The sequence below is a fragment of the Lynx rufus genome, unplaced genomic scaffold (genome assembly GCF_022079265.1).
Source record: "Lynx rufus isolate CCGP_SWC_20201006 ecotype Redwood Valley unplaced genomic scaffold, mLynRuf1.p SCAF_28, whole genome shotgun sequence".
NCBI classification, from domain to species: domain Eukaryota; kingdom Metazoa; phylum Chordata; class Mammalia; order Carnivora; family Felidae; genus Lynx; species Lynx rufus.
This window is the reverse complement of record NW_025814843.1, coordinates 12,253,130-12,264,513: the sequence shown is the minus strand read 5'-3', so window position 1 is coordinate 12,264,513 and position 11,384 is coordinate 12,253,130. Positions and strand designations below refer to the sequence as shown.

At 57.2% G+C, this 11,384-nt stretch overlaps 1 protein-coding gene across 1 annotated transcript; it reads right to left on the bottom strand.

The window, feature by feature from the left end:
* Nucleotides 1-8,658: 8,658 nt before the first annotated feature.
* Nucleotides 8,659-10,987, bottom strand: FBXO39 (F-box protein 39). Its single transcript, XM_047089759.1, has 3 exons — nucleotides 9,959-10,987; nucleotides 8,970-9,146; nucleotides 8,659-8,787 (listed from the first exon to the last, which is right to left on the bottom strand). The coding sequence occupies exons 1-3, from the start codon at nucleotides 10,985-10,987 to the stop codon at nucleotides 8,659-8,661; spliced, it is 1,335 nt and encodes a 444-aa protein (XP_046945715.1).
* Between the last annotated feature and the right edge of the window lie 397 nt (nucleotides 10,988-11,384).

Sequence of the window (11,384 nt, the reverse complement as noted above, 5' to 3'; positions counted from 1 at the left end):
TGCCCGGGTCCAATCGTCCATCACGGGACTCGGGGCCTGGGGCGGAGGGGTCCCAGACGTTTAGTTCTGATTCCGCCCAGTGTGGTCCTGGATCCCCTACGCAGACTCGGGAGAGGGACGGACCTCTCTGGTGCCACCATCCCCGCTCCCTATGAAACCACACCGGGGCTGCTGACTCAGACCCACTATTCAAGCCTCCCAGAGAGCAGATGAGAGCAGAGGCCCTGGATCTATCTGTACCTGCAGGCGTCTCTCTGGGCCCCTTTCTGCTGGGAGACCCAAGAGGACGGAGGGCCTCAGCTCCTAGAAAGTCAGCTGAGTACTGGGGCTTGAGGAGCCCGGCTGCTGCCGCGTGGGGTCGTGCGGTTCGGGGGCAGGGGAGGGGTGGGGACGACGCCTCTGGTTCACCAGCCGGAGGGGTCGTTAGTGGGCGCGTCTGTTGCAGAGCCGGCCGTCAGGCAGGGCAGGCTGTGGTCTCAGGTCGCCAGCCAGGGAGATAGAGGGCGCCTTCTTCAGCCCCCGGGCTCGGGGAGGGGTTCCCGGCCTCCTTCCTCCCCTGGATGCAGACGGAGGGTGTGAGTTTAGTGACGGTCTCCAGACCAACGGATAATCATTTTTTCAGACTCAAGTAACAGTAAAGGAGAAAGGAAAAACGTTCCCCGTTTCTGCCGCAGATTCAAGCCTGTGTCTGGACCAGTAGGCAGTTCTGGAGATGCAGGGGGGCCGGGGCCCCACACTGCCCGCCTCGGGGGGGGGGGGCACCGCGCGGCCGCGTGAGCCGCGGTGACAGCCCCCCTGCCCTCACACCCGCGTCGCTTCTGCACAGCTGTGCTCACGGCTCAGGCGCGGTGAGGTATGACCTCTCTTCCCTCGTGGTGGCTGCTGGGACTGGCCACCCCCCCTCATTCTGACGTCAAAGGGCCACCTCGCAAGTGCGGGGCTCACGTCCAGGCGCCTTGCTCGGAGCCGCTGCCACGCTCGGTGCCCACACTCGACTCGGTGATGCGGGGGTGGGGGGGGGGCACTGGCCAGGAGGGCGGAGCCCCCGCGCCCAGGGTCAGCACCTGGATTCTAGTTCCCACATGGCCAGCCAAGCCCCGCCTCCTCTTAGGGCCCCCTGCAAGGTGACAGTCGGCCAGACAGCCCAGGGCCTTCCCGTCTCTGATGTTCCCTGAATCTGGCTGCCCAGCTCCAGACGCGATGTCTTGAACAGTGTCAGACGCGGGCCCGACTCCCTCGGGGTTTAGCATCTAAGCGTTCCTTGGCCCGGAGCATCTGTGCGGCCGGCCAGGGGTGTCCCTAACCTCTCTGAGGCTGAGGGCGTCTGCTTCGTGCCGACCTGCGCCATGACCTGCCTGCCCAGGGGCTGCATGTCTCCTGCCGGGTGATGAGGAGGGACCCCCTCCTCTCTGCCCTGGGGACGCCCCCGGGAGCTCCTCTGCTCTGGCTGGGAAGGGTCCGGAGCCCCTTCCCAGGTGAGAGGCAGGGGGTGTCTGTGCAGACTTGGGATTATCCCCGGGGGTGTGGTCAGCAGGTGCGAGGACTCAGCGGGAAACCCTTTCTTGTGAAAACAGCTCTGAGCGGCTCCGTGGTTCCTTGAGGTCACCACCTGGCTCAGGTCAGCCCCGTCACCTGCCTGGTCCCCACAGGTCCCCGGCTCCCAGAGTGCCCGCTGCCCCACGGGTAAACCGGGAGTAGTGAATCCCGACCAGTAAACCGGCGTGTGGTCGGAGAGGACTCGATGGGGCGGTTCCATCCACTGCTCCCGGTGTCCGTGTCATTGGTGCCTGTTCCCGCTGCTTAAAAAGGGTGGGGTCTCGGTACTCAGGAAGACAGCATGAGCAAAACGAGTCGCTCTGAAACCACTGGTTGTGCAAACAGAGGGGGAGGGCACCTCCTCGCGATCTCACTCTCAGGCGGTCAGCGCGGAGCGAGCAGGTCTGTCTCCAGCCTGAACTCGGGCAGATGCAGAGGAGTGGGAATCAGGTCCATCACCCAAGCGCCAGCCAGGGAAGCCGCGCGAATCTCTCACCACGTGTGACGCTCAGCCGGTGAACACACAGGACTCTGCGACTTCAGCCTGCAAGGTGCCTCCTCTGGGGTGGCCGGAAGTGTGAAGGGGCAAGTGTCCACTGGAGAGGGGTTATTCTGTGTCTACAGAAATCGCTTCCATCAGGTTATAGTTGGCGACACTTTTTCTGGAACAGTGACATGTCATCCTAACGTCATGAAGACGTATTCCTATCTTTCAATTTTACTCAAAAAAAAAACCAACCCTTAGTTCTTGGGGTGCCTGGGTGGCTTGGTCGGTTAAGTGTCTGACTTTGGCTCAGATCACGACCTCACGGTTCGTGGGTTCGAGCCCCACGTCGGGCTCTGTGCTGACATCTCAGAGCCTGGAGACTGCTTCGGATTCTGTGACTCTCTCTCTCTGCCTCTCCCTCTCAAAAATAAATAAACATTGGGGCGCCTGGGTGGCGCAGTCGGTTAAGCGTCCGACTTCAGCCAGGTCACGATCTTGCGGTCCGGGAGTTCGAGCCCCGCGTCGGGCTCTGGGCTGATGGCTCAGAGCCTGGATCCTGTTTCCGATCCTGTGTCTCCCTCTCTCTCTGCCCCTCCCCCGTTCATGCTCTGTCTCTCTCTGTCCCAAAAATAAATAAACGTTGAAAAAAAAATTAAAAAAAAAATAAATAAACATTAAAAAAAAAAACAAAAATAAACCTTGGTTCTTGAGAACTCCATCTTGCACAGCAGCATTTCTCAGCTACACATAGTAAAACGGAAGTTTCTCTGATTCGTCCGATGCTCCCGTGCTCCGGAGTCGCAGGGGCTCCACATGTCCTTGCGTGGGAGGCAGTTGGCCAGAATGAAGGGAGAGGCTCTAAGTTCCGGTTGGTGTTGACGCTCCTGCTTCCGGCACTTCCTGAGCGAGTGACCTCGGGTAGGTTACTCTTAAGTCCCTGTTTCCTGATCTCTGAAGGAGGGAGGATGGTGTCCACCTGCCAGGGCTGTTACATGGGTTCAAGGAAACGGTGACCCACACCTCGCACGCACACACTGAGCACTCCGCCCCTTCTGGGGATGCCTCCCGCTGTATGGGGGTGGGGGGTAGAAAGTGTCCTGCATTTCAGTCAGGGACTCTGGTGTCAGCTCTGCCACTAATTGGCCGTGTGGCCCCGGGATAGCCACCTCTTCTTCTGAGTCTGTGTTCTGTCATCATGCACATATTAAATCCCTCACGGCCCATGGCCAACTCCTGGGTCCAGGCGACAGACGTGGCCCTTCCCAGTTCCATGCAGCCTCCTGGACCCCGTCCCAGCTTTATTTGCATGCTGGGGAGCTCAGCATGTCTGAACCAGGTACAGAACTCAAGGTCACACAGTCAGTGGCCCGAGGGGATGGAGGTCACAGGTATCAGGACCCTTCTGCCCACAGAGCTGAAGGCCCCTCGCTCAGTCTTCTCAGAAACAAAGCCTGCACTTTTGTTGTCGCCTTGCCTGTGGGTGGTGGTCTAGTGCCTCAGGGGACCGCGGTCCCGCTTTCCTCACGCATTTAGAAATTTGGAGGATTTGGCCCCCATCACAGTCGCCAGGGCTTCCTCTGCTGCACCCACAGCCGGGCGAGGCTCCTGTGCTCCGGCCAGAGGGGACAGGCGGGGACACGCAGCCATGGCCCACGGAGGTCACAACCCTGTGGCCATCTTCATCCACCCCTGGGCCCTGAGCATGCGGGTTACAGACTGCATGTGCTCTGTGTTTCCCCGGGGCTCCCCTACTCTCAGCTGGGGGTCCTGCCTCAGCTCCATGGGGAATGGGAATGTCTGTGTGGCCAAGGAAGTCCCGGTGTCCTTCAGACTGTCGTCAGGGGACCCATGGGTCAAACTATTTTAACACCACCACCAAGATGTTACATGTGTTTTCACTCATTCTCTCTGGAGTTTTCCAGAGGCTGCATGGCGTGTGATGTCTAAACAGATGGCAGAGGCAGGGATGAGAAACCCAGGTTAACTATTGAGCCAGACTTAAGATTGTCTGAACTGTAAATTGAGCCCACACTTCTTTGGAAAACATGTCCACAAAATGTGTTAATGTGTTTTCTGTATGAGACTCCTCTACACTCAGATTCCATGTTTGGAGATGAAAGCAAGCTGTCCAAAACTGGTCCATGCCGAGAAGTCATTAGTCAGTCAGTCAACCGGCCATCAGTCAACCAAGCAGCCAATCAGTCAACCAACCAACCAATCAGTCAACCAAGCAGCCAATCAGTCAACCAACCAAGCAGTCAACCAAGCAGCCAATCAGTCAATCAACCGGCCAGTCAACCAACCAGCCAGTCAATCAACCAACCAGCCAATCAGTCAACCAACCAGCCAATCAGTCAACCAACCAGCCAATCAGTCAACCAAGTAGCCAATCAGTCAACCAAGTAGCCAATCAGTCAACCAAGTAGCCAATCAGTCAACCAACCAGCCAATCAGTCAACCAAGTAGCCAATCAGTCAACCAAGTAGCCAATCAGTCAACCAAGTAGCCAATCAGTCAACCAACCAGCCAATCAGTCGATCAACCAGCCAATCAGTCAACCAACCAGACGATCAGTCAACCAAGTAGCCAATCAGTCAACCAAGTAGCCAATCAGTCGATCAACCAGCCAATCAGTCAACCAACTAGACGATCAGTCAATCAACCAGCCAGTTAATCAGCCAGCCAATCAACCAAATAGCCAATCAGTCAATCAACCAACCAGCCAATCAGTCAACCAACCAGCCAATCAGTCAACCAAGTAGCCAATCAGTCAACCAACCAGCCAATCAGTCGATCAACCAGCCAATCAGTCAACCAAGTAGCCAATCAGTCAACCAACTAGACGATCAGTCAACCAACCAGCCAATCAGTCGATCAACCAGCCAATCAGTCGATCAACCAGCCAATCAGTCGATCAACCAGCCAATCAGTCAACCAACTAGACGATCAGTCAATCAACCAGCCAGTTAATCAGCCAGCCAATCAACCAACCAGCCAATCAGTCGATCAACCAGCCAATCAGTCAACCAAGTAGCCAATCAGTCAACCAACCAGCCAATCAGTCGATCAACCAGCCAATCAGTCGATCAACCAGCCAATCAGTCGATCAACCAGCCAATCAGTCAACCAAGTAGCCAATCAGTCAACCAACCAGCCAATCAGTCGATCAACCAGCCAATCAGTCAACCAACTAGACGATCAGTCAACCAACCAGCCAATCAGTCGATCAACCAGCCAATCAGTCGATCAACCAGCCAATCAGTCGATCAACCAGCCAATCAGTCAACCAACTAGACGATCAGCCAATCAACCAACCAGCCAATCAGTCGATCAACCAGCCAATCAGTCAACCAAGTAGCCAATCAGTCAACCAACCAGCCAATCAGTCGATCAACCAGCCAATCAGTCGATCAACCAGCCAATCAGTCAACCAAGTAGCCAATCAGTCAACCAACCAGCCAATCAGTCGATCAACCAGCCAATCAGTCAACCAACTAGACGATCAGTCAACCAACCAGCCAATCAGTTGATCAACCAGCCGATCAGTCGATCAACCAGCCAATCAGTCAACCAACCAGCCAATCAGTCGATCAACCAGCCGATCAGTCGATCAACCAGCCAATCAGTCAACCAACCAGCCAATCAGTCGATCAACCAGCCAATCAGTCGATCAACCAGCCAATCAGTCAACCAAGTAGCCAATCAGTCAACCAACCAGCCAATCAGTCGATCAACCAGCCAATCAGTCAACCAAGTAGCCAATCAGTCAACCAACTAGACGATCAGTCAACCAACCAGCCAATCAGTCGATCAACCAGCCAATCAGTCGATCAACCAGCCAATCAGTCAACCAAGTAGCCAATCAGTCAACCAAGTAGCCAATCAGTCAACCAACCAGCCAATCAGTCGATCAACCAGCCAATCAGTCAACCAACCAGACGATCAGTCAACCAACCAGCCACTTAATCAGCCAGCCAATCAACCAAATAGCCAATCAGTCAATCAACCAACCAGCCAATCAGTCAACCAACCAGCCAATCAGTCGATCAACCAGCCAATCAGTCGATCAACCAGCCAATCAGTCAACCAACTAGACGATCAGTCAATCAACCAGCCAGTTAATCAGCCAGCCAATCAACCAAATAGCCAATCAGTCAATCAACCAACCAGCCAATCAGTCAACCAACCAGCCAATCAGTCAACCAAGTAGCCAATCAGTCAACCAACCAGCCAATCAGTCGATCAACCAGCCAATCAGTCAACCAAGTAGCCAATCAGTCAACCAACTAGACGATCAGTCAACCAACCAGCCAATCAGTCGATCAACCAGCCAATCAGTCGATCAACCAGCCAATCAGTCGATCAACCAGCCAATCAGTCAACCAACTAGACGATCAGTCAATCAACCAGCCAGTTAATCAGCCAGCCAATCAACCAACCAGCCAATCAGTCGATCAACCAGCCAATCAGTCAACCAAGTAGCCAATCAGTCAACCAACCAGCCAATCAGTCGATCAACCAGCCAATCAGTCAACCAAGTAGCCAATCAGTCAACCAACTAGACGATCAGTCAACCAACCAGCCAATCAGTCGATCAACCAGCCAATCAGTCGATCAACCAGCCAATCAGTCAACCAAGTAGCCAATCAGTCAACCAAGTAGCCAATCAGTCAACCAACCAGCCAATCAGTCGATCAACCAGCCAATCAGTCAACCAACCAGACGATCAGTCAACCAACCAGCCACTTAATCAGCCAGCCAATCAACCAAATAGCCAATCAGTCAATCAACCAACCAGCCAATCAGTCAACCAACCAGCCAATCAGTCGATCAACCAGCCAATCAGTCGATCAACCAGCCAATCAGTCAACCAACTAGACGATCAGTCAATCAACCAGCCAGTTAATCAGCCAGCCAATCAACCAAATAGCCAATCAGTCAATCAACCAACCAGCCAATCAGTCGATCAACCAGCCAATCAGTCAACCAAGTAGCCGATCAGTCAACCAACCAGACGATCAGTCAATCAACCAGCCAGTTAATCAGCCAGCCAATCAACCAACCAGCCAATCAGTCAACCAACCAGCCAATCAGTCGATCAACCAGCCAGTCAACCAAATAGCCAATCAGTCAACCAGCCAGTCATTCTTACAGGTGGTCTGCATTCTAGCCGAGGCTCTCCTCACTGAGCTGGCTGTGCCCTTGTGGCTCCCAGGGCCCCTCTGGTGCCCCAACAGGGGGACCTACCCCCTCGCCCGTGTTGGTCTATCCTGAATGCTAGTGAGACAGGAGCCACGTGGACCCAGCAGCTGCAGGGTGGTTCCTGGGGCCGTGGCCGCGGAGGTGCTGGGACCTCAAAAACACTGGATCCACAGGAACTCTAACAGAGGCCTGGGCAGCTGCACAGATGTGGACAGAGCACACAGAAGGCTACGCGAATCAAGTCTGCAACGAGACCCTTGTCGAAGGTATTCTGAAATTTTATTAATTGAGGTCTATTGGGGAAAAAACCCTACATGCAAATATATGCACAAAAATCTCAAAAGACCAGGATTAATACATGTCTGGGGCCTGGGCCCAAGGATTTGTAATTACGTCCTATTTAAAACACAGGAGACCACCCCCTCCATTCTAAAAATAACACACAGCCCTTGTAGAAAGTTTGAGAAGTGGGGTAAAGCATAAAAAGGAAAACAAAAACCACGTATAATCCCGTCACCCAGGGACGCTGTTAACATTTCTGGGGTAGCTCTTCTCTGCTTTCAAAACACCCCCCTACACACTTTACATGATTGATATCCCACCAAACATGCAGCTTTGTGTCCTGGCCTTCTCACTTAACACCGAATTAGGGATGTGTCCCCAGGACATTACAATTCTTTGTAAGTGGGAGTGACGGCCACAGCACCGCTGGTGTGGGGTCACTGTGCAGGGGTCAGGGGAGGTGGGCCCAGTTCTGAGCGGCTGCATTTAAAAGCGGGAGTTTGGGGGCGCCTGGGTGGCTCCGTCGGTTAAGCACCGGACTTGGGCTCAGGTCATGTTCTCGGGTTCGTGAGTTGGAGCCCCACGTCAGGTTCCATGCTGACAGCTCAGAGCCTGGAGCCTGCTTCAGATTCTGTGTCTCCCTCTCTGCCCCTCCCCTGCTCACACGTGCGCGCTCTCTCTCTCTCAAAAATAAATAAAAGTTAAAAAAAACTTACAAGCGGGAATTTCCCCACCTCCCAGAGGACGTGCATTTCCAACCCAGCGCTGAGCTGGTGCTGGGGCTCCTGTGGTCACCAGGGACACCAGGCTTTTCCGAATTGGCCAGTTGGGGGAAAGTGTGGTTCTGTTTGCCCCCCCCCGAGGTGTTCTAGGTGTTCTAGGAGTTGGGCGAGGCACTACTCTGTGTGGCTCCGGGCTCTCAGCTCCCGCCTGAGGCAGGCCATGCAGCCCACGCCCGGGGACCAAGGAGAAGCCAGCCCTGGGTAGTTGGTAAAGATAGCACTTTAAAGGCACATCACCAGCGGCCCCAGCCTTTGTTGGGGCGTCGGATGGGGTGGAACTGGCAACTTGGACACAGGGAGTGGGAGGGGGGGTTCCGGGTCCTTCTGTGGGAACCGGCGGGGGGCTCCGACGCCCTCGGAGAGTGCTCCCTACATCATGGGGTAAGCGATGACGAAATAGTTGAGCTCGGAGTCGATGAGTTTCCTGTACTTCCGGTGAATCTCACGCAGCGTCCTGTCCTCGTCGTTGGTCTCGTACCTGTTCGTGTAAATTCGCACCTGCGCAGCACAGAAACACGACACGCGCACCGTGACTGCGCCAGGCCGGCCCCACGCTGGCCCCAGCCTCGGGCGCGCACGGTCGGGCATCGCCGGGCACAGCCCAAAGCCAGCTGCTGGGGAGAGGGGGCTCTGGGCCCCCTCCCGCGCAGGTACCGCCGGAGACAGACCCAGGGCCCCACCTTGAGAGTGCGCAGGGAACACTGCCCTTCCTCCTGGCTCTTCAGGATCCGCTCCACGAACCTGACGTCCAGGAAAGCCCAGATTTTGAAGTAGAACAGCTTCCTGCAGGATGAGACGAGGAAGCACAGTTCCTCGTCCAGGGACTCGTGGTTGTTGTTGAACTCAAACGTCAGTTTCTGGAAAGGCAGCGAAGGGGAGATGGGGTGGGGGGGGTGCAGTGGGCAGAGATGCTGGGCACCGGCCGGGTCCTCCCACAACACGCCTGCGGCCCGGCTGTGGGTCAGACGACCACGGTGGCCCCAGGGCCACAGGTAACAGACCGGACGTGTGGGTGATTTCACCCAATCTGCAAGAGGCATTTGGAGCTCAGAGCCCGAGGCGCTGGTCCCAGCCCCTCAGCCTCCCGGCCGGGCCACCAGACGGCCACCCCCCCCCCCCCCCCCCACGGAAGGACAGTAACAGGCAGGCTTCAAATGAGTTATTGGCACTCAGAGGCCCTCGTTGGTGGTGGTATTTGTATCAGTTGACCTCAATCGTCCCAGCCTCCCTGGAGGTCCTCGGAGGGACACAACGATCCCGATTTTACAGATGGGGAAGCGGCCAGGGGAGAGGGCCGCGCACGCCCCTGGGCTCCTCAGTGACTTGGTGGGTCTGGTCTGGAGTCAGACTCCCGTGTGCTGCCGGGACCCGGTGCCGGGAGGAAGCGGCCTCAGACCCGCCCTCAACCTGGAGAGGCTCCGAGAGGGCACAGAGGGCTCTCCCTGGCGGGTGGCCCACCCAACAGTGCCTCATGCTGCGCGTGCACGGGTGAGCAGTAGCTGTCACCCGCTGTGACGCCGGGGCAGGGGCGGGGGGTGGGGGTGGGGGGACGCGAAGTCCGGGAACATAGCCCGAGCGTCGGTCTGAGTGGGCACAGGCCCGGCCGGGAGCAGGCAGTGGAGGAGAGGCCTCTGCCCCGGGGGAGCCTCCCGGCCCTCGGCCCCCCTACCTGCAGCGTGTGCCGGAAGGTGGGCAGGAGATCCGTCAGCGTGGGCCTCATGGACCAGTCCGGGTCGCTGAAGTAGCAGCTTCTCAGACTGAGGCCCCGAACGGGGATCTCCTGCAGGAGGACCCGGGCCAGGCGCTCGTGCTTCATGACCCGCTCGAAGAAGAAGTTCACCTTGAGGTTGGAGGCGCGCCTGGCCAGCCTGGCCCAGGACATGCCCCAGATGACCTGGCCGTGGGGGTCGTGGACGTGGCACTTGATGTTTATGGTCCAGAGGGTCCTGGCGTTGTTCTCGCACAGGCCGTCCAGCAGCTCGTCCGAGACGCAGTTGTAGTTGAGGCTCAGGGACACCAGGCTGCGGAACGTGGCCATGGTCTTGCTGAACTGGGGGCTGCTGTAGACGGCCAGGTGGCGGCTGAAGTAGTCCTCGATGTTGAGCCGGGACACCAGGCTCTCGCCCCCCCGTGAGCAGCTCAGGGAGCCGAGCACGGCGCAGCCCTGCTCCACGGTCAGCCTGGCCCCTTTCAGGCTGAGGTGATCCAGCTGCCTTCCCGCTCTCCTCAAGAAGCAGCTCAGGCTCTTGATGAGCGAGCCGCGGATGCCGTTCCTCCAGACGGGACGGTCCAGCTCCAGGTGCTGCACGGACAGCGACTTCAGGCGGTGGTTGTCCTTGCCCAGACAGGACAGGAGGCCTCGCATGGTGACCTGGAACTTCTTGGTGAGCACGGCATTGTAAGGGTTCAGAAACTTGATCTCCAGGTGCTCCAGATAGCGGCCAAATTTCTTCACGTACCAGAGAGCCGACTCGAACTCGGACGCGTGCACCCTGGAGGGTCTCCCGCTGAACGTGATGGTCCTGTGCCGCCAGAGGTCAGCCGAGTACATCATCTGGTTCCACTTTCTGCAGACGAGGGCGGCCCGGGACCTGTCCCTGTCTCCCAGCCACCAGAACACGCGACGCAGGCACACGTCGGGCAGGGCGGCCCAGCAGCTCTGGTCTCGGGGCTGGACGGCTTGGCTTTCTTCGTCCATCGAGGAGCCGGGGTGTCCAGAGCAGCCGTGCGGTAGGCAGGGGCTCCCAAAAACGAGGAAACAAAAGCGACCGCTCGTCTTCTGTGGGGAGGAAAAAGGAAGCACCGTGACCTGCCGAACAGAAACCAGACCCCCTTGAACGAACTCGCAGCCCGGCCGCACGCGCAGCCCTTCCGTGAGGGGTGAGCCTCGCCGTGAAGGCCCGCAGAGACCCAGGCCGTCGGGGTCTCTCGGACACACGCACACCGGGACCCGCGCCCAGCACAGTCCCAGGAGTGAGAAGCCTGGGGACAGGGCTGTTCAGAGGAGGCGGCATCTGGGAGGGGCTTCACGCAGAGGGCACCGTGGCACAAAGCCACAGAACTGGGAACGAATGGGATCTGTTCACGTGCGGGGA

Excerpts from the sequence above, each read along its gene's own strand:
- FBXO39 (XM_047089759.1), bottom strand. The coding sequence starts at position 10,987 with ATGGACGAAGAAAGCCAAGCCGTCCAGCCCCGAGACCAGAGCTGCTGG. Across the intron at positions 9,147-9,958 it reads CCTTCCGGCACACGCTGCAG|AAACTGACGTTTGAGTTCAA; the intron begins GTAGGGGGGCCG and ends CTGCCTTTCCAG. Across the intron at positions 8,788-8,969 it reads GTTCCCTGCGCACTCTCAAG|GTGCGAATTTACACGAACAG; the intron begins GTGGGGCCCTGG and ends TGTGCTGCGCAG.